Source organism: Glycine max, chromosome 3 (assembly GCF_000004515.6).
Source record: "Glycine max cultivar Williams 82 chromosome 3, Glycine_max_v4.0, whole genome shotgun sequence".
Lineage (NCBI taxonomy): Eukaryota > Viridiplantae > Streptophyta > Magnoliopsida > Fabales > Fabaceae > Glycine > Glycine max.
The window spans coordinates 38,879,365-38,902,969 of record NC_016090.4 but is presented as its reverse complement, the minus strand read 5'-3'; the positions used below and the strand labels follow the sequence as shown (position 1 = coordinate 38,902,969).

Here is a 23,605-nt window from a genome sequence, read left to right as displayed (position 1 = left end):
CTAATGTTGCATAGCTAGTTTTGGACATTTGGCATGTACTTATTTGTAGTTTGGGCTTTTGCTTTATTTATATATTTTTCTTATGGTTTTTATATTCAGGTAATTGCACAATGTAAGTTTTTGTCACACATTTAATTTATAGCAGCAGTTGGAAACTTTCCTATTTATTAAGCTTGGTGTGATCTCAATGAGGTTAAGGATACATCTTTGATCGATACACCTACGTTTCTTATGTTCTTGCTCATTAAATTAAGATATTTTATTTGCTTTGCCGGATCACAATGCAAATAGAATGTAAAGAAAGTGGGGGAGCAAAGCGAGATAGTAAATTCAAACAAGGTACCAAATTGTGATGTTATCTTATTTCTTAATTTGAGGCAGCAGGTTTAGAAGAGAAATGCTACTAAATTAATCTTCATTTGCCGTATAGAGTTACATACATTAATTATGACATTAAAGTTTTGTAGAAAAACGTTGGCTTCAAATTATTTCATCAATAACCATTTTATGTTAATCTTTAAAAAAAATTATTGCTAAAAATTTGTTTCGTCAAAAAAAATTTATTTGTCATCTAATCTTTCAACTATTCTTTTAGGTCATCACTTTATTTTTTTTCATAAGGATATGAATATAATGGTATTTTTAATTTTTTATGGACTAATTTAATAAAATTAAAACTGGTTTGGCACTCGGAAGATTAACTATGATACTTTAATTACCAATTGTTTTTGAAAAATAATATGATCGCAAGTTTAGAGAATCAGCTTAAAGGAATTTCTCAAAGCATCGGCTTGAAATTATATACATATAGCAGTTTGTTATGCCAAAAAAATTGTAAAGCTCTTTTCATTTTACTGCAAAAATTAGGTTAATTTACCACTAATTTTAAGATTTCATGGGCGGCCATATAACAAGCATTTATCTGAAGTTCCCACCCTTTATTTTGTATTCAGGCAGACACAATTGTTTCTGGCATATATATACTATAAAATCACATTTTTGGTATAGGACTTGCTCATATTATTGATTGTGTCCTGACTGTAAATATTTGATTTGCAAAAGTTTTCAACTTCACCTCTAAATTAAAACCCAATTCATGCATTCCCAAAACAAGCACGTACACTATTTCAAATATTTTGTGAGAAGTAGGAGAATTGAAAAGGCGACTTTGAGGAGCAGTATAAATTTTCAATGTTAAAACGTTCTTTAATTTATTTAGTTTGCTTTCATATGCGATGTGTCTTTTCCTATATAGGATCAAAGGGAATTAGAGGTAAACAACACATTTATTTGGTATTACTATGCATTATCATTTACGATATGTATTATCATATTGTTTAGATTGGGAATTGTTTAAAAAATTCTATACTCGAATTATTCGTCAAATTAAAATTTCTTTCTGTTGGAAAAAAAAATGTATGCAAATAAGGCAGCATATACGAGTAGGGAAATCTGCACACACATTTGTTAGTCTTCATGTCTTTGTTTAGTCAAATCGTTCTTTGATGGATCTGCTACTTTTATATGGTGCTTAAATAGTAAATACTCATGTTCTTATTATTTCATTAATTATTTTATGATTAGAGAGAGTATGATGATTTTGATTCAAAATACATTGTTTTTGCTAGAGAAATGGAGGAGCTGCTACAAAGATAATGAACTAATTGCACTTTTGCATAGCGCATAGCTGTTCTTTTGTTTAAGGTTCGTCTTTGATATTGTTGCCATTAATTAGCTTCTTTTTTCTTCTTTTTTCCGTTAATTAGTTACATGCCAGCTAGCTAGTTTTATGCTTCCTCAGGCTGCAAAAGTGCATGAAGTATAAAATAAGGACAATTAAATTCCTGAGACTCAGTTAATAGAAGTAGATGTATGCAATTTTTTTATTAATTACATAGATGTATGTAACTTTATCTCTGTAAATAACGAGACTATTTATATGATTTGAACCTACAATTTTCTCTCTTCTCTTTGTTTTATATATGGGTCTCCAAATATACCGAGCCTATGAGTGTAGATGATACACCGAAAAAGTCTTGTGCTTCATTTTCTCTATATTTTGTTCTTTCTTTCCTCTTTGTTTTAGGGAAAAAGTTTATTGGACTCCATTTCTCTAGGCCTTGAGTGCATGAGTTTAAGAGATTAATTAACTCCACAGTATATAAACGATAAATTTTGTTGAAAGCCCCATTTCTGCCTTGGGTTTTCCCTTTTAAGGTATTGCATATTAAATGAACTTTAAAGGGATCAAAGGCCATGAAATGGTGTTGTAAAGAAAAGAAGAATAGGAAGCACAAGAGAAGATTCAACATAAGAAGAGTAAATTAATCTCATAATTAAGAACGAATTTATTTAAGAGAGTTGCTCAATGATATTAGGAATCATTTTCTGCAACACTATTATGTTATGCTGTGATAGGGAAAACAGCAAAAAATGCTTAGTGGTTTGCAGCACTGATTTCTATATGGAAGGATAAAAACAAGGTTATTTTCAATGGTGAGGAGGCAAATCAAATACCATATATGTATACCATGGAATTTGTAAAATTTAGATCTTGGTCACGACAATGCGCCAAGGTCAAGGGTCTTTACTTTTTGTTTTTAGAAATGGTCCATCATGAATCCTTTCTTTTGCATTAAAGCCCTGTAATCTTGTTTTATATATATGGGTTGAGGTATCTTGTAACCTTTTATAATATATGTTTACTTTGTTGATAAAAAAGAAAAAGTTGCTATGACATTAAGAGAAATCTAAAGGTTTTATTACAGTTATATGTTTTTTAGGCATAAGTAAATAAATTTGTAAATTCTTGAAAAAAAAGACTAAGCATAAAAAAAATTTAGTTCAGTTAGTTAAACATAATATATGAGTTAGTTAAACATAATATATGAATTGTTGTAAAAAAAATTTATAGTTATTATCAATTCTTTACATATAAAAAAAAGTTACATAAGAAAAAACAGAGTTTCCAAATAACATAACACTATTTGAGAATATGTTGATATTAATTTTATCACTTTATTATTTTAATTTTTATCATTTTCATACCTCTAGTATTAAATATGTAGTAAGTCAATAACACAAAAATATATCTTGACATAATCCCAAATAGATAGAAAAAAAGGAAAATTGTCATCACTTGTTATTCCTTGAATCAATTAGGTCTTATAATTTTTTTTAAAATAATTCAACATGATTTTTTACTTTTAAATGGTTCAATTAGATTTTTATTTTATAAAATGAATTCAATTTAGTTTTATTATTCTTTCATTTGCTCCAAAAATTTTAATAATTAGAACCTAAATTTATTTTAAATAATATCAAATTAAACCCATTTTAAAAAATAAAGTACCCAATTGAATATTTTAAAAGTAAAATACCCAATTGAATTATTTTTTTTAAAAAATGATCTAATTGAACATGAAAATAATAAGAGTATTAAATTAAAGTATTAAAATAAGTTGGAGGAAAAAAAATTAAATCATTTTATTATAGACTATTTTTTTATTCCCATTAAATAAAATTTCTCGATCCGTCGTTGTTGGTACAGAGAAGTTAAAAAAAAGTAAGTGTAAAAACTAAGGATGTAAAAATGTCAACCTTGCTATTCTTATTATTTGTTCAAAATTTATAGAACTTGAAGAATAAACACTAGCAGTGAATGAGTTTAAATCAATAAATGCTTTGTTGTTTCAAACTTTTCCTGGAGACGGTCCCCAATTTCAGCACCAAGAACCAGGGCAAGTGAAGCTCAAAAGTTGGTCTAGGTATTCAGGACCCAAATCCTCCAACACCAACAAATTTTGAGTACTAGTGTCCCATTTCCCGTTGCTGCCGCAAGCCCTTTTAACCTTTTTGTTTCCACTCCTACTAGCCCTAGATTTTGTTCTCGTCACGTGCATCCTCTTGAGTGCCAACACGGGTGAGAGATCATTTTTCAATGCCTTGAAACCCATGTCTTGAAGGGACTCCATCACCACTTGCACTGAAAAGTTAAGGGTAGCCAGAACACCCCTTGTCAAGAAAGCTGCTTGGTCATAAGCCAAAGCAGCTTCTTCAGCAGAGACAAATGTTCCAATCCATACTCGAACCCCATTTCTTGTGGGGTCTCTTATTTCTGCTGCGAATTTTCCCCATGGCCTGCTTCTTACTCCTCTATAGGTCCTCTTCTCTCGCTTAGAACCATCTAGTAGTGATGGTGGTGGTGAATATTTTTCTTCAACGTGGCCGTCACATGTAATATTGGAGGTGATTTCTTGTGACTCCATTATTCCTTCATTGGAGGATGAAGATTTGGAGTCCAAGGACGATTCATTTGTTGCATTCAAGGGAAGGTTGTTGAACGAAAACAGCTCTTCCCATGAATTGAGATGGGATTCTAGACTTTGGCATGAAAATAGAGAAGAATTAAAATCCATTCAAAGATGAAAAATATGTATGTAATGTAATAACTTCTTTGTGTGTATATATGTTTATTTTCGCCTTCTGCGTAGAAAGTTTGAGTGCCTAGCTTGAACTTTATATATCCGATGAAAAGAGAAGGGAAAGCGTATGGGATTTGTGAGGACATGAATTAACAAAATATATGGTCTTTTAAAATAACGGTGTTCAAAATGAGAGTGAATTAATTAAAGAAGTGTTTGGTTAAGGAGGATGTCTTTGGATTTTTAATTATAACAAGATGGTCTAATTGAAATAAATAAATGATTGGACCTGGTCCTCATTAAATGTTCGTAGGTTTATGGGTAGTACGTACTATATACATTGCGCACGTGAGTCAAATAACGCAATTTCAAAGAGTTGAAGTAATCGATTCAATGTTAGACCCAAGAAGGACGAATGGGTGAACTGCGCCGCCCTCTTCACGTAGAATTGTCTGTCCGGTATGAATGATTTGCAATTAGAAATTGTTGCACCCATAATATGGGTCTTTGTTCAAGCACCTCAAGTGTCCTCAACCCTTCTTACTGTTAAGAATAAAATTTAAAATGAATCCAGTTAAGTGAATTAAACCCTACTTTCAACTCGATCAAAATTATCTTGGTTTGAAGGCCAACTCAAATTTGATGTAAATCCTTTTTTTAGTTTGAACTCAACTTAATTCAAGCTCATAAAACGAATCTGTTCAACTTGTTAGTTCAATTTGATTAAAATAATAATTATGATTAAATTGTAATTTGGGTTCTCATAATTTTTAAATTTATAATTTTGATATCTTGATTTTTAATTGTAATATTTGATTTCATTAATTTTATAAATTGACGATTTTGATTTCTGCTAGATTATTAACTAACAATTATGATTAACAGAGTTATTAAATTAATTATAAATTATAAAAATTATTAACTATTAAATTTTTTAATAAAATATTATTAATCCTAATCGCTAATTTATAATTAATGATTTTTAATCAGTTTATAATAATTAATTTATAGCTAATTTTTTAATAAAAAATTATAATTAATTTAACAATTCTATTAATCAGAATTATTTATTAATAATCTATCGGGGACCAAAATCGCTAATTTATAAAATTAAGAGGATGAAATGTTATAATTTAAAATCAAGGAAACCAAAATCAGATTTGGAGAATTAGAGGTACCAAAATTATAATTTAACCTTAATTTATTTATTTATTTCATACAAAAAATAAAAATAATATGAAATTAATTAAAAAAGTGAATCATTTGCATATGTATATAAAGACATTAATATAAATATTGAGCTTGTTCATAATGAACCAATCAGATCAAACTATACATAATTCAAATTCAACTTATTTATTTATCAAATTTGGTTTTTAACTTAATTAAGTTCAATTTATTTTATTCATCAACTAAGTTCAACAAATCTATTATTGAATCCATTGTCAAACTACATTCAAGTTGGTGTCTCAAACTATATTTAAGTTGATTTGATTCATTGCATTCTCAACCCCTAATGGAGAACTCCACATTTTCTAGCATAAAAGTTGAAAAGGGAAACAAATAGTAAAAAAAAACTCTAAACTAATTTTAATTGGTTTGATTTAAATTGTTGAGTTTATCAAGTTGATCCAAACCACCAAGGGCCCATTAATTTTAAAAACCCAACTCATCCCATAATTGCTTAGAATAGGTCGTACCAATCAAAATCTGATAATAAAAAAATACGGTATTTAAAAAAACATTGTTTTAATTTGAACTAAAATAATTTTTTAAGATGAATTAAACAGTTATTTAAATATTAAAAATAAATATAAATTATTTTAATAATTATTATTCAATTTGGTCCCTTTATTTTTAAAATTTTCAATATAATTATCTAATTTTAATATATATATATATATATATATATTTCCACCCAATTTAATGTCAATTTTGACTCTTGCGTAGAAATATTTTATGGATCTTGGGGGGAAATGAAAGATTTACATATGTTTTTAAAATTTTTGTTTTTGTTCCAAAATACTAGTCCTTTTATTTTTTTAAGTTGTTTTTTTCAATAATATCTCTAGATATAATTAAGAGGATAAATTAATACATGCATTGAAAAAATACGTCAACCATAAACACAAGTTAGCAAATAGTAGAATCTATTTGTTTATTAATAGATAGTAGAATAATTTATCTCAAGAGTAATTAAAAAACTCACAATGTTTTATCTAAATTTGTATCAATGAAATGTTTCTTAATTATAGTACCATAACCTTGAAAAACTATTTGTATCTTGGAACATAATGAGTATCTAAAAATCATTATTCTTTCAAAATGGGTGGATGAGGTTAATAGCAGTATCTACAGTAAAATACTCTTCATTTACTGCAATTTCCGGTATGAGAGATATAAACACAATGGGCTAGAACCGATTCGAATCATGTGGTGAATTGATTATGCATGTGATCCGGTCCCACCTGGTCTTGAACCGATACTTAATGACCCGGTTACCTCGGCGGATCATATATTTTTTAGTTTTTTTTTTTCAATTGAACGATATCATTCATATAAAAAAATTTAATTTATATCTTACACTTATTATGTTTATTGATTTAATTATATTTGTTTATCAATCATATCTTGAAAATTGAGATGATAAAATTGTTATCATTTTAATTTTTCATCGACTAATTTGTTTGTGTATTAGATTATGGTTGTGATTGTACAACAATAATATATATTTTAAATTTTAACTTAAGGTTGTTTATATATACTGAATTTGGAGAAAATATATTACATGCTCAAAATTTTAAATAAGTTTATAATTATGCTCGTAAATATGTTAACTTTTATAAAACATTAAATCTTAAGTATAGAAAGATTTTGTGGAAAGCTCTAGAGAAGAAAGGGGTTAGGGTTGCATATATTCGAGCTATCCAAGATATATATGATAGGGTATCGACTAGTGTTAGGACACAGGGTGGAGAATCAGACGATTTTCCCATCACAATTGGTTTACATCAAGGGTCAACCCTTAGCCCCTACCTTTTTACCTTAATTCTGGATGTCCTCACGGAACAAATCCAAGAGATAGCGCCGAGATGCATGCTTTTTGCAGATGACATAGTCCTCCTTGGAGAGTCGAGGGAGGAGCTGAATGAGAGGTTGGAAACTTGGAGACGAGCTCTAGAAACACATGGCTTTCGCCTAAGCAGAAGCAAATCGGAGTATATGGAATGTAAGTTCAACAAAAGAAGGAGGGTTTCTAACTCAGAGGTGAAAATAGGAGACCATATTATCCCTCAAGTCACACGGTTTAAATATCTTGGGTCTGTAATACAGGATGATGGGGAAATTGACGGGGATGTGAATCATCGCATTCAAGCAGGATGGATGAAATGGAGAAAAGCATCGGGGGTGTTATGTGATGCAAAGGTACCGATCAAGCTAAAGGGAAAGTTTTATCGGACTGCGGTAAGACCGGCGATTTTGTACGGAACAGAATGTTGGGCGGTCAAGAGCCAACATGAGAATAAAGTAGGTGTAGCGGAGATGAGGATGTTGCGGTGGATGTGTGGTAAGACTCGACAGGATAAAATTAGAAACAAAGCTATTAGAGAGAGGGTTGGAGTAGCGCCTATTGTAGAGAAGATGGTGGAAAATAGACTTAGGTGGTTTGGGCATGTAGAGAGAAGACCGGTAGACTCTGTAGTGAGGAGAGTAGACCAGATGGAGAGAAGACAAAAAATTCGAGGCAGAGGAAGACCCAAAAAGACTATAAGAGAGGTTATCAAAAAGGATCTCGAAATTAATGGTTTGGATAGAAGTATGGTACTTGATAGAACATTATGGCGGAAGTTGATCCATGTAGCCGACCCCATCTAGTGGGATAAGGCGTTGTTGTTGTTGTTGTTGTAAATCTTAAGTATACAAATTTATATGTTATGAAATTATTTAAATTTTTTAATATAGATGGGATGATCAACTGATGACTCATTAGGTTGATCTGTTACAAGTAATTCAGAGTCTAATAATATTAGTCTATATCTCTCCAAGGAGAATATTGGAGTAACAGGAGAGAATCCCAACCCGTATTTACATTTGGTCACTGGTGTTACAAGGTGATGCGAGTTATTTTTATGTTGTTTTAGAATAAAGAGTCACTTTGTTGCCTAGCTAGTTGGGCTACTAAGGTAATGACTGATTGGGCTAGGACTAGGAGTATATCTTGTTTTGTTATGCAAATGGAATAAGATCAGTTCAAGGCCAACTCGTGTTGTGCAGTCAATAACCCCACCTTACCTTGTAGCTATGCTCAGGTATCTAGGATACATACAGTTACAACTTACAAGTTCCATCTTGCTTTCAACATAACTAAACTCTGTTTTTTCCACTTCACAATAGCGCGAGGTAAATTACTCAAATTTCACAGTCCCAATAAATACATGTAATTCATGAAGAAAAATTGTAGTATAACCACTTAGCAACTTTACTGTATTTAATTTTACACAAGCACTACACACTAATTGAGCATTAAAAAAGTCGAACCATATCTTCCTACATATCCAAGTTTTCATTGATGGTTTTCCCCATCACAGTCAAGGATTTCCTCTAACAATTTGTGATCCAAACACTGAAATACCACAACTTGTTTACCAAGCTCAGTGTTAGATGATGAGGACTTCTTGCTAAGAGAAGCCACATTGCAAGGGGGGTGTTCATTTGGGAAATTGAGAATGGCCATAGTACCTCTCATCTCAAAGGCAGCACGATCATAAGCTCTTGCAGCCTCCTCAGCTGTGTTAAAGGTTCCAAGCCACACACGAGCACCATGGCCTCCTACGTACTCCTCTATACTTAATTTGCTTTGGTTCCCCTTCATTGACCTTTTCCTTTAAATCCTCCATTTGTGTCACACTTGTGCATGAATCTTTAACTTGTCTTGGCCTTTTATATTGAGAAAACAATGTGTGTAGTCTTGGCCATGTGTTAAAATTTACGATAGGTTGATTACATTCAATGGATTAGAAAAATTACCAACCTTTAAGATACCCCATGATGGAGATTGGTTTTAGAGTTCAGCGTATGTGGATCACATAGTGATCACTCACCACTAAAGGCCTCTCACCTATGCAAATTTTTGTTTGGATTTTTATGCATAAAGAATGTCACCCTTTTTATGTCCTAGTTCTAATAGGACAGTGGTGAGGTCAGAAGGACCATGGGTATCAAATTTGTGCTAATGCTAATCGAATCATTATTAGCAATTACAAAATAGAAATTTGGATATAGAAAAATAACCATCTGTACAACCCTAGCCACTTGTTTAATTTCCATAAACTAATGACCCATCTGGTCCCAAGATCAATTTTGTAGTGGAAGTTCTCGTTAGAAGAATATGGTATTAATTTAAGGGTGGGATTGAGACGTGAAAACATTAGATTAATTTCATCACGTGGTTCATAGAATTCTAATTAAGGTGAAACACTGAACTTCAATAGAATTTCCAATAGTCATCATCTTACATCATGGTTTTAGGTTGAAACAACCTACTGGCCTTATAGATCTGCATTAGTTTAATTTCCGTGGATGTCAACTCAAACCTTTTTCTAAGGTTATCATATAGTAATAACTCAAGTCAAACTAAAAAAAAAATATGTATGAAAACGTAGCAGCGTGACGATCTGCATCTTCATTTCTCCCTTGTCCCTTGTGGTGAATACTCTGTACTATTATCAGTGACGTCTTTTTGCAGAAAAAGCCATATAAAACCAATCTAAGTATTTTGCTTAATCATTGGTGTCAATATTGTGGCTATTGTTAATTACTTGCAGATTTTGCAATTGCGATGGAAATTTCATGCCTGCATAGTTATGCAACTGAGTTCATATCTTAGTACTATATCACACATATCATTGGTTCATATGTTGGGACACAAATGATTACATAAGTTGGGAATCAAATGAATTCAGTAGATTTGGTTTTAAAATATAACTATGTTTATTGGAATCAGATGACTTGACTAAGAGGATTATATAGATAGCAAAAATCTACCTGCAACTCATGACCAATGTTACCCACAAATGCATTAGGAAGAGACTTAAATCAGTCCACACTGCATCCTTGAAGACATGTAGCCTGTATATCTCAACCTTAAAGTAAAACGGTTATTAGCTTTGGATGAATCAAACTTGGTTCAGGCTGGCAGATAGTGATTAGTACTTGGTTCGTTGTCATAATCATAAGTCATGGTCAAAGTATTGATATAGTTATTAAATATAAAATCCATCCGTGAGCCTTTACTTAAGCATATGTTAGTTAAGGTCGTGCTTAGATAAATTTTTCTGTTGGTATTTATAAAATATATTGAATTTCTTCTCAATTTAAAATCAACTTGTATACCTTAATATTTGAATAAGTTCAATGAAAAGAGCTTCTATAAACTTATGTATGTACGTTGATTTTAGTTTATGCAGGAAGCTTAATTCATTCTTTACTTCTATAAGTATTTATAGAAAAAAGTATTCAGACAAGACTTAGTGATTAACTCACAAGCCCTTCGATATTATCCCCTCAAAATCCTTGATTCAAACAGCTTCATCTTAACTGCTCCAACCGAATCTTAACCCTTGATGCTAACATCTTAGTAATTACTGCAACAGAAAATGCCAAACATACACTCAGAACAAAGATCAATTAGAATTAGATCACAATTGCACCTGTAAGGATTTATGTTGGCACAAGAAGTTGCATCATTTATTTATTTCTTTCCTATTTCTTTTATATTCTCTTTAAATCAAACATATTTACTTCCACTCTATTTTTCACTTCACATTCTTTATTTTCATCTACCTTATTTTTTTAACTAATTTTCCCCTAAGGATGATGTCATATGTATCTCCAACTGTCACACCATAAATGAACTTTTTCAATAGCATAATTTGTACTGCTAGTAATTAAAAGGCACGCATTTTACTTCTCCTTATACTCGATCCCTACTTAGCTGGCAGTTGAAAAAATTCTGTTAAAAATTCAAGTAATTAATTATTTGTCACTAACCACTTTATTGAGCTTTGCAGATATCATTGTTTGACTTTGACCAAAATAAAAGAGAGACAAATTGGTGTTAACATGAAAGAATCCAAACCCCTGAACAGCCTTTAGAATTTTCTTAACTGTAAGAGTTGAATCACATTCATGTGCATCACTGAGATCAATCACAGGGAAGCTGTTGCTGTAAGTAATTTTGAGTTTGCAGGTCTTTTTTCTGAATCTGATAGGAAGGACACTTTTTGGATGAAATTGGACACAGATAATCTACTTGGGTTGTTGCAATCAACAATGTTGGAAATCAAAAGTAAAGAGAAACAAAAGCTAAGATTGACAAAAGAAAAAAAGGAAAAAAGACAAGCATAAGGGTACCAACACCAATTCAAGTACCTTAACCATGTAAACAACTTCCCAAACATGATATTATTGTATTATCAGATTAAAATTTAACACGTTTAAAGTGAGAAAACGGGCAACATGCAAAAAATAAAGATGCATTCCCTTTTAATTTGAATTAGGTGTACAAAAGTACTGTACATTTCAAGAGAATTCAAGAATGTGATACAATGAAGGCAGCCACACAAGGACGTTAGAAACTTATGTATGGTGGCTGGTCGAAAAAGCAAAGTCTAAAGTGACAACTAAATGAAGTGGATAAATTTAGAATTATCAAGAGTTATCTTGTATAAAAATTACACCAAAAAAGAAAAAATAAGATTAATTGTAAGCGTGAAGAGTACCTTTTTTTGCAATCTACTAAACCTTAAACTTGTGATAAAACTTACACTGACTTGAACTTCATAATATTTGCATACAATTATCGTAGTGTCAATGCCTCTATCCACTATAATTTACCTCATCTTCATAACTTGTAACCATCCAACCTTCAAATTGTATTGATATATACAATTCAAGAAAACAATGTTTTTTTAATAGCAAATGGTTAAATTTAACAATGACAACTATAAGTTAAATTGCTTACATATATGGCAAAAATTAAGTCATTGGTGTGAAATAGATAGATCTTATTTCTTTATTATGTATGAAAAATAAACACAATTTTGATATCACTTAATAATCTTCGGTGAGATTACATCCCTAGAGAAACCGAAAAGCTTTTTTATTTATAGAAAGAAGAAAAAAACACTCCCCCTCATTATATCAGTCAAACCTGACCCCTCGTGCTCCTCTTGGTGGTGTTCCTTTTCCTTGTGACCAACACATGTGCCTGTTCCTAGAACTTAGAATTAATCCAAAAGCATTAATTTTATGGGCATTTCACTTTCATCACGGCTTCTCCAAATTAAATATTTTACATATACATGACACCTTTCTATCCAAAACAAGATCGTTACATTACTAAGAAAAGTAGTAGGAACAATCAAACTCTTCACATATCTCCCGTTCAGAGTTTTCAAAATGGCACTGAACTACAACCCCTCTTACAATCTTGTGCATCAAGCTCCACATGCTAACACAATAATCTATCACACAACACAACCTGCTTCAGATTTGCCGATACTTGCCATCATTGTGCCCAGCATCTTTGTCACTGCTTTCATACTCATCACCTACTTAACCCTTGTGACAAAATGCTGCTCAAACTGGCACCAACTTAACCCTTTGAGATGGATTTCAACACTACAAGCCTCACAGCATGAACATCAAGACCATCAAGACCCCTTCATTGCACTCTCTCTTTCTCCCATGATGTGGAACCATGGACTTGATGAATCTGCCATCAAAGAAATCCCAACACTTGAATGCACAAAAGCAGAAGCTGAGAAGAATATTCAAAGTGTATGTGGCTGTGTGGTATGTTTGACTGAGTTTCAAGAACATGATATGCTAAAAGTTTTGCCAAACTGTAGCCATGCCTTTCACTTGCATTGCATTGATATTTGGCTTCAAACCAATGCTAATTGCCCTCTTTGCAGATCAAGCATTACTTCAGGCAAAAAACACTGTTCATAGGATGATGTCATAGCTCCAAGTTCTTCCCCTCAGGATTCTCAATTGCTATCTTACATGGGAAGTGACGAAGATTTTGTGGTCATTGAACTTGGGGGACAACATGTGGCAACACTGCCTCAGATGATGCAACGAGAAAGAAGTGACACAAGGGAAAGAAATCAAAGAATAGTAGGGTATAGTAGAAGTCACTCTACAAGGAAGTGTCACCATGTTTCTATCATGGGAGATGAGTGCATTGATGTTAGGAAGAAAGATGAGCAGTTTTCTATTCAGCCGATTCGAAGATCTTTCTCGATGGATTCAGCTAATGATAAGCAACTTTACTTGGATTTTCAAACCATGATACAACAGAATAATAGGCATCAAAATCAGGCTAGTGCCAGTGAAGATTGTAATAGCAGAAGTCGAAGATCATTCTTTCCATTTCGATATGCTCGGGGATCGAAAACTCTGGTCGTTCCTCTAGAGAACAAAGTTTAATGTAATTAAGATAAGTTAATTTTCTTCTTTTTGATCTTCTTCAAATTATTTCTTTCCCTTGTTCTCTCTTGGTTATGTTGATGAGATCTTTGAATTTGAGTTGTCTCGGTGAAGAGTGACACATTAAACAATAGAGGAGAATGTGTGGTCAATTTTGCAATTATAGAGTGAGTTGACACTCTTGACACTTGGAATGTTGTTAATAAAAATAGAGGCATGTCATTGATTAAATCACAAATGAAAGAAAATGAATAAGCTTGCACGCAGCTTTTTCTTCATGTTTATGATCTCTTGTTCCATTCAATTGGGAAAAGCTATGAATTCAATTGAAGGCAGTGCAATGAGGGACCTACACAATGAAAAGGTAAAAGTACCAGAATGAGAAACGCAGATCACATAGGAAAGTGCAAACCAAAACACAGCAATAAGTATGGTTTGCTTTATTTTTGGACACACTTGTATTATGATATATGAAAATATCTCAGAGACAGAAAGGATATTACAGATAAAAAAAAACAACAAAAAGAAAGGATAGCGAAAATAGTTGCAGGCTAGTTGATATACATATAAAGTTTTTTTTTATAAAAAATTGATTTAAATATATTTTTGTCCTTATAATATATACTTTTTTTATCCTTATAAAATAATTTTTTAAAAAAATTATCCAGAAAAAAAATCATTATTTTAATTTTAATTCTTATTATTTAGTCTTGTAATATGTCTATTTTTCATTTTAGTACTTATAATATTTTGTTGATTTTAAATTAATCCCTTTAAAAAGTATTTGATAGAAAATAAAAGCAAATTATTACAAGGACCAAAACAAAATAATAATATTACAGGCACCAAAACTAATTTTTTTATAAGAATCATTTTAAAGAAAATAATAATAATTTTATAAGGAGCAAAAGCAAAAAAGTAATTTATTACGGGAATCCCAAACATATTAAACCTAAAAAAAATCATAGCCTTTACATTTTCACCACAGCAACACAACTATCATTCATTCACAATTTTCGTGGCTCTCTAAGCCTTTACATTTTGCTCCAATTGCTTTTTAAAGTGTTTACATGTTTTTCCAACTCCAGCGTTTTTATACGAAATGGCAGTGCCTTGAACCAAATGTGAAACTAATAATATCTAAAGAGTATAATTCAGTTTTATCCGGTTTGGCATAATAGTAAAAACTTAAAAGGCAAAAAATTATATCTTCTCTCTCTAGAAGGCAGAAATTTACTTCTAACAATAACTAACACATCCTTGCTAAACAGTGTAGGAACCTAATCTAGCGTTCAAAGATCAATGACCAATTAGGAATCAACTTGAGGAAGGAAGAGAATATTAAAGGAGAAGGAGACGAAAAATATCACCTTGTTTAGTTTAGAAGAAGAGGAAAAGGAAGAAGAAACAAACAAATTTCCCATTATATACTTAAAAAGCTTAAATGTATCCCTATAATTTAATATTTTTTTATTTTTATCCCTAAAAAAATCATTTTAATTTTTATAAAATTTGTTTGTTTTATTTTTCTTTAAAGTATTTTAAATAACATTTTGATAAAAAAAAATGTTTAAGCATTGAAAAAAATATTATCTAAAATATTTTAAGGACGAAAAATAAAACAAATATTTTACAATAACTAAAACTAAAAATTATTAAACTACAAGAACTAAAAAATGTATTTAAACCTACTTAAAATGATCACAAACCTATTAAATTAAGTATAATCAAAACCAATTAATTAAGGAGAAACTTTAGTCTACTTCCCTCTAAAATTTTGAATTTAGCAATGAAAGTTAAGAAAATTTCCTTCCCCCTCTCCATGTCCATTTAACCAAACAATAAGCAAAGGAAAACCAAAGTATTATGGAAATCAAGAAATTGGGACAAAGAATTATTATGGCATTGGACAGAATTAATGATTTTTTGTTTTTTGATTTCTACACCTAGAAAGGAAGGCATCCCAGACCCCTTTTAGGTAACCTCGAGACCTTCCAAAACATCAACTGAGGATCATTTAACAGTCTAACCTCATTCCAATGAATCTATATACAGCAAAGAATAGACTTAGAAATTCATGCATTCCATGCTCTTGACAACCTAAACAAATAATGAGGAACAGAGCTATCACTCAAAAGCTTGCAGGGGGAGTTTCTGGAGGTCTGCTGTAAATATCATCAAAATGAAGATTAAATTCCCCTGCCCCTAAGTCATCTGTGTATGTTCTAGATAATCTGTGATCATCTCTAGAGTACATGCGTTGTTCTTGATCTTGATCTTCTGACCCTCTATCAGAAAACTTATCATGATAATCATATGTTTGGAGGTTGAAAGCTGGAGGCTCAAAAAAGCTTGTCTGAGTCTGTCCACCCCGTGGATCACTTCTAGCCCACCAATGACTCCTGCTAGTATGGGACAGTTCATTACAACTTTGATCATGAATCATGCTTTCCCTGAAGATGGGAACTGAAATGGAAGTTCCAAGATGTGATGCAGCCCGACCATCCTGAAACTCGTTTGAGTATTCCTCATACCCACTTTCATTCTGTGTCAAGTTGGAGAGCATCAAATACTCTCTAGAACGATGCTCTATTGCTCCAAATGGTTCTAAATGAACATCTCCCAGATTCACATCATGAGATCCAAATGGTTCTTCTAAAGGAACATCTCCCAGATTTGTGTCATGTGATCGGGATGTATAGTACCAATCAAGAAGATAAGGATGATTGTTTTGGTTGGCTTCAATCAACCACAAAGAACCCAAGTGATTATCACAAGTACTATATGGCATTTCCCTGGATATAAACCTGTTTCTGTCTCCACTATTGCTTCCCATATTGGGACTACCCCTCCACATTCTAGGATGGGAAGGTGTATGTATGTTTCCATGTACAGATAACTTTTCCTCTCTGAATCTTCTAAGATTTAGCAAAAAGCGCTTCCCCTGTGCACTTGGTTCCCATGATGGGTAACTACTCTGAAAGCTGTGATGACAACAGAAGTTAAACACAAGAAAAAATCATATTGGCACAGTTCACATCAGTGTTCCAAAACAACAAAATAGTCTGCCCTAAGGTAAAATATTTTGTAGTAAAGGATTTCTGAGATAAGTTGCCTAAGGAGCATTATTCGTATAGACTAAAATCAAACCAGAAACTTCAATTTACTTCTGTTCCAAATGAGCACAAATTTTCCTTCTTTTTTCTGCTTAAAATTATCATCTTCATCCTTTCATTTCTTTTGTGATTTCACACAAGAGAGCCCCTTGGCAACATAAGCAAGTGAAATACAACATGGAGAATTGGAGATTAAAAGTAATGGAGCTATTAATTTCAAGCTTATGAAGATAGAAAATTGAGATTGGAACACTGAGGAAGGTGTTATCAAATTGTTGGCTGGTTGGACAATCTCAGATTTTCACAGCAGGATGAGAGACTCTGTATATCAGTTTTTATGGGAATCATCAGAAAAAACAATGGAAATATTTTAAATGGCAAATTTAGATATATGGATAACTCATGGAACTTTTGCCTTCCTCTTTTTTTTTGGTGACGAACTTTTGCCTTCCTGTAGCTAAGGAACTTAAATAACTATCTGTTTTCCAAAAAATTCATTTCTTTTACTCCACCCCTGTCCCCCACCAAGAAAAAAACAGCAACATTTACCTCATTGCAACTGCTATCAAAGCTTGAAGGCAGGATAAAGGACAACGATTAAAAGAGGAGTGGTAGAACCTTAGAGATTCTTTGAAACGACTTCAATAAATATAAAAAATAATGACTCTATTAGACCAGTCCTGTGATTATGACAAGCTCGGCCAAGACCATACCTCAGCAATGATTTCTCCATCTTCCCTTGGGAACTCCTCTGGCTACGTGGTGCATTGCATGGGGAACCATAACGACTGTTTCCATGCTCTTGAAAATCGAAGGCACTAAAACTGTTAAAACATCAAGGACATAACACTAATTATTATGTTCTGCCAGTAAGACATGAAAACTGCAAACTCAAAAATAAATAAATAAAACCATAGAAGCCCCAGAGAAAGCCATTCTAACCTGCAAACATGGCCAACACCTTCAATATTTACAGTGAAATCAGCAATGAACTGCAAGATATCATCAACCCGCTGCAAAATGAAAACACCAAATAGTTAATTCATTATACTAGATGGCATATAAAGAAAGTTATCTCCAAGCACAGAAATAACCTTTGGGACAATACACAAAAGTAAGTATGGAGTGAGGAAAATTGAGGCCATCTCCTCAAGTAACATCATTCCAGTATACTGCACCATAAAAAAATAGCATGAAAAGTTATATTCAAACCTATGTTATCAAGTAAAGAATGAACAGATAAGGGTAGATTTATCATAATGTGAATGCTTTACGCCAACCTCAGGTAGAATACCTGGAATAAGGTTTCAAACTCAACACGAACCATTTCAGTACTTTCTTTGCCACGCCATCTCTTTGGCATATAATGTGTATGTTGGACCACCATAGACATTGCTCCATCAGCGTCTAAGACCAGAACCTCACTGGTAATGGCAGCCCGGCTAATGGCAGTTATAGTTCCAAAAACAGCAGCATACCAAAACAAGTTCCGACCAAATATCTGCAATATTTTTCATTTAAAAAAAAAACCCTTAATGACTGTCATGACACTATGCATACCTTATGCAAAATTAACAGATATTCATTACATGGCCCTCTAGTAGAGACTCCTCGAGAAAAGCAATGATGATCAGAATTGCAGCAAAGCCACCCGATACAAAAGAGATGAATTTTGCAATGATAGATATGATAGGTGAAGGAAACTGCTTGAGATAATCAGAAGCATGCAATACACTGCTATTAATCCGGTGCTTGAAAAGATGGTCCACCTACAACACATGTTTATTAATAAGCTCTAGCATAAAAGTAAAAGGATACAAGTGATTATGTTAAAAATGATAACTAGGTAGCATCACTTTCAAACTATTAATAGATAATAGTGAATAATAAATACTACATTGAGCAATTAATGCCTTTATGGCAAAGAATAAGAAAACACATACAACATCAAATTCAATCTCTAGTAACTTTCACAACTTAGATTACTACTATATAATAATATATAGGTTTTCTTCAAACAACTTTTGTTAAACAAGCAATAAATTGAGTTAAAGAAACTAAGTTTCTTTTGCTCATCTACATTTAATACAGAATTAGAGACCTGAGAGAGACAAGCAAACTGATGAATATTGACTAGAATAATATCTATCATCCTTCCATGAAAGTTACAAAATGAAGTAGGAATAATAAACCATTAGTGTGGTTAATTAAGTCAATTAAGTGATCACTCATAAACCACTATCTGAACATCATTAACCAATTAAAGAATTGATTGCTCTCAAAGTACAAATATTCATCAAGAATTCCTTTCTTGTAATTTCCCCTTATCTTCCAATAAGGATTTTCATAAGTTAATTTTTTTTCTTCCATGATGAAATCTTTTCAGATACTAAAAGGAAATACATGCATTAGATATACAACCTTTCAAGGGCTTCCATGAAACAGTACAAGTGTTTAGGAGAATTGTTATTTCAAATGGCATGGCATCAAAGTGTATGTGGTCCTTTGTAAGACCATGAAAGCAGCAAAAGAGCAGAAAATAAAAGGAAGATCAAGAATAACAATACCTCATTGAATTCCCTAAAGATCCACCTTGACAAATTTGACCATCTTCGAGATGATGCCGTGCTAGGATGATTATAAAATTGCTCAGCATGCCTCAGAAAGAGATATACCAGCATAAATATGACAAGAAATGGAGAGAGTAAAAGCATTGCAAGCCCAACTACCATAAGCCTTTTTCGTAATGTCTTTGGATTTGACACAAAATCCCTTCTGACACAAAAGTTTCTACAGCAAATTTGAGGTCAAAGGAAAATATAAATATTGGAAAGAGTATAATATAATCACATTGTCAAATGAACTGCTGAACTGATTTACCACATAAGTCAATCTAAATGCAATAATGTGAAATACAAACACAAAATATAAAAAAGATAAAAACAATCAAATGTTATCCCATTATGAAACTACAAGAACAATGCCCAGAATATCACAAAAATAAATGTCCCTTAAGAATCACCAAATATCTAAATATCAATTGTAACCTTCTACAAGGCACCATCCTACATCTAAATGGTCATTGCATCGATCCAACCAACAAATCATTTCCTGAAAATAGTCTAAACAGAAAATTTGTTGATTAAAGCATAGAAGATAAAAACTCATACACATTATGAACAGATTACAAGATCAAGTGACAGAACTCTATAATTGTAAAACTAAAGGTATTTGCATAATAATTAACATACCGATCAAACATGCTCTGCAGGATGCACCAATTCAAAGTCCACTCAAGGGTCTTGGTTAGTATTACACGATTCTGTGTTCCATTAGAACTAGATTTCCCAGTAGGACCAGCACCTGGAAACCACTGTGAAATAGGGAAAGCTAGCACACCCTTGTTGAGCATTCCGATTAAGTAGTTCTCCTTCCGCATCAACCGCATGATAATGTCATGGGCAGAAAGATCTTTTACCACACAAAGTTGTCGAGACCCTTGTACCAGAACAACTTTTTCAAGAATTGTAGTCCAGGGCATGGTTTGGATTTCATTGTCGGTAACATTGAGACTGCAAGACAATCATGGTAAGATATGGCAAAACATTTAACCATTTGCTTCAATGCATTTCAACTGTTTATCATTCATACTCACCTGTTGTAGTAAAAATGCCGGATTTCCAGAGTATCCTTTAGTTGAGCAAAGAATCTCAAGAAGCAAAAAATCCAATAGATGGAAAATATTCCCAAGTATCCAACAATAATAGCTTTGGTAAGTGTTAGTGGGGTTAAAGGGTGTTGATGAAGAGCTTCTTTAGCAAGATCACAGGGCTTAATTCCAGATTCAACCGCATCCATCCCACACTTAGCATTACGGAGCCCATTCCAATCAACATATAGTAAAAAAAACCCTGAAAAACATATGGTGAACCCTAGACTTAGAAGTTCAACAATCCACTTTATAATGATGCACCATAGCCCTTTCTCGCAATAGTAGCTGTAAAGCCTTTCAAAGAAGAGATCCAAATCGGCAATTGGTTCTACATTTAGGCTTTCACCATTAAGAAGCCCTGAAGGGCTCTCACTGCCTGGACTGGGGATCTTTCCATAATAAGACAATTCAATCTCCGGCGGATCTTCCTGAAGTAAACCTGCTGTCAGAGATGACGCACCTGGATGTTTCCATTTGAATATACTAAAAGCACTGGCACCCCTTTGCCTGCTAAACATTGTTCACAGACACTAACAGTGGGCATAAGCAACCAGTCCATGCCCAAAAGACCAAAATGGTTATGACAAGGTCCTACAAACATGATGGAATCAATATTAGAATCTTCCAAAGAATAAGCTATGCAGTTGTGTCATCCTATATGCCAACCCACCTCAACAACAGAAAAATAAAAGGGAAGGAAAAATACAAAACACCAGCCAAATGTGTTTGGGGTCAGCAATACAAAAATTCATTTCCCATCTCATGGAAAACCTTTTTCACTCCGCTTAGCCCTACCTCCCCCTAGTAGGGGTATTTTAGTGATAGGTTCTAGAGTAACTGGACGATCCTATTCAGTCAAATACCTACCCGTGTTTCAGAATACGGTTAACCAACATGTTAACTAATCGATTACGATAAATTGGAACTGATTTTGCGTTTTTTGCTTCTGCAGTACCTCACCATGACATGAGCGTGAAAGGAGGAATCTGTTTTTTTTAATACTGTCAATGGTAATTAGACCAAGATTGCTACCAATGAATGAACATCATACCTGATCATGATCAATCTCAGCATCAACACTGACATTCCAAAAAGATTTGAAGGGGGAGAAGTACCTAAATAGTCATCCTAGTAAATCAGCATCACGACATTTTCCAAAAGCATATAAAAAAAAGTTCATAAAATAAAGCCACAGGTTGTCCTCAGTGTTCAAAAGAATCAAAATCAGTTGCACAAATGTCTGATGTCAGTTTTGAACAATCCAATTGGCCAATAATCATAACTTTGATAAGATCAATAAGAGTCAGTTCAATGGCACGACATACTTTCAACAATCTTTTTCCTCTAAACATTTTTCTTTCTTAGATATTTAATGTCAACTTCAACTACTACAATGAGACTGATATATTTATCCACCTCAAAGCACCAGCCAAACTTGCAAATGACTTTCTGCCCATTTGCTAAACAATGCAAACAGCATTTACTTGCAGTAAGAAATATTTCCTTTCACTAAAAGTACATCTGGCTGTATGAGAATTCTTAATTGCAGTGAATAACCTGTTATACGAACAGGTTGTCATTGACATCAACCATTTGCAAACAATTTTCACTTTGTATCCTAACTGCAACAAATTTTATTATAGCCTACCCCCACAAAAAAGTTTAGTCTTACCTCCCTTTTTTCCTACAACACATTCAAACATATGCATAACTCCAATTCTAGTGTCACAGGATAAGCAAGCACCACACAACTTCCTCATTACCTAGCAAATTGTACAAACAATCAACACATCAAGCCAAACTTCATATATGGCAGCACTCACTTGACCAAGCCCATGCCAAACCACGCCAGAGAGACCATGACCAACAAGTTCTATATCCATATAGCATTCAAGAAAAGGGAAAAACTTTTCCTTTTGTTTTCATTCGGAAAACAGGTAAAAAAAAAAAAAGCAATGAGCTTTTTTTCTGTTTGCACATAAAGCAAAAATAAAAAACGGGAAGCAACATACCATACAAAACTTTAACTGACCAATTCGCATTAAAATTCAACAACTGCATTACGAACAAAACCGATCACCACAGCATGATTGCTTAATCGACACATGTAACCAAACAAGCCAAAAACTAACCTTTGCAAGAAAAATCAATTCAAAGAAACGTAAATTATATAAATAAATACAAATTGGAGCCACAGAAACTCGTTGTTCCTTATAAACACCGAAATCATACACAGCAATTAAAGGATAAAACATGGGACTATTGAGCAAAGCGAAAAAAAAAAAACAGATAAAGTACGTACCTTGAACTGAGCAGAGAAGGTGGAAGCAATTAGATAATGAAGCGGTAACAGAGGAATCGAGTGAAGTAATGGAATTTGGGGAAAAAAATAAAGTGATGGATGAAGAATTTGAAGAAGGAAACACAAGTCGGGAGAAGAACGCAACGAGAAAAAGAGAAAAGGGTTTTTCCTTTGTTTTCGTTGTAGTTGCGTGGAAGAAGATGAAATTACAGTGATAATAATAATTATACTATTAATTGATAATTTAAAAGTTTATAAAGTTTGCGTTTTGGAGGAGTTAGGATTTTTTTAGTTTTAGAGTGATCGTGTAATAGGAAACGCCGTGTTTGGCTCTCACCTAAATCGCTCTTCTTTTCCTTTCTAAGTTATATTCAATTCAATAAATGCTCAGGGTTGCTGGAATTTGAAAATACTAGTGTCCTATTTTATTCCATTGTAATCAATGCAAGGTAAAATTAAGAGTAATAACATACAAAATATCTTATTATTTTAAACACATTATTAACCCATCTCATTTTTTTTCTGTTTCTTTTTTATTATATTATATTATTAAACC

General features: G+C 32.7%; 2 protein-coding genes and 1 pseudogene across 3 annotated transcripts; 1 reads left to right on the top strand and 2 right to left on the bottom strand.

Moving 5' to 3' along the window:
• Positions 1-3,492: 3,492 nt before the first annotated feature.
• LOC100818907 (ethylene-responsive transcription factor 15-like) lies at positions 3,493-4,493 on the bottom strand. The gene has a single exon (NM_001254516.3). It carries the CDS (start codon positions 4,416-4,418, stop codon positions 3,723-3,725), a length of 696 nt encoding a protein of 231 aa, NP_001241445.1. The 5' UTR covers positions 4,419-4,493; the 3' UTR covers positions 3,493-3,722.
• Positions 4,494-12,662: 8,169 nt separating this feature from the next.
• Positions 12,663-14,256, top strand: LOC102669383 (RING-H2 finger protein ATL1-like; annotated as a pseudogene).
• A 1,544-nt stretch (positions 14,257-15,800) lies between these two features.
• LOC100777405 (autophagy-related protein 9) lies at positions 15,801-23,314 on the bottom strand. 2 transcript variants are annotated; one of them, XM_003520548.5, is made up of 11 exons: positions 23,050-23,314; positions 21,799-21,862; positions 20,691-21,338; positions 20,287-20,607; positions 19,603-19,825; positions 18,625-18,804; positions 18,330-18,536; positions 18,130-18,207; positions 17,978-18,048; positions 17,749-17,859; positions 15,801-16,903 (listed from the first exon to the last, which is right to left on the bottom strand). In XM_003520548.5, exons 3-11 carry the CDS (start codon positions 21,263-21,265, stop codon positions 16,051-16,053), a joined length of 2,619 nt encoding a protein of 872 aa, XP_003520596.1. In that variant the 5' UTR covers positions 21,266-21,338; positions 21,799-21,862; positions 23,050-23,314; the 3' UTR covers positions 15,801-16,050. The 2 variants fall into 2 exon arrangements, with proteins under 2 accessions (XP_003520596.1, XP_040870027.1); XM_041014093.1 differs by lacking the exon at positions 21,799-21,862.
• Between the last annotated feature and the right edge of the window lie 291 nt (positions 23,315-23,605).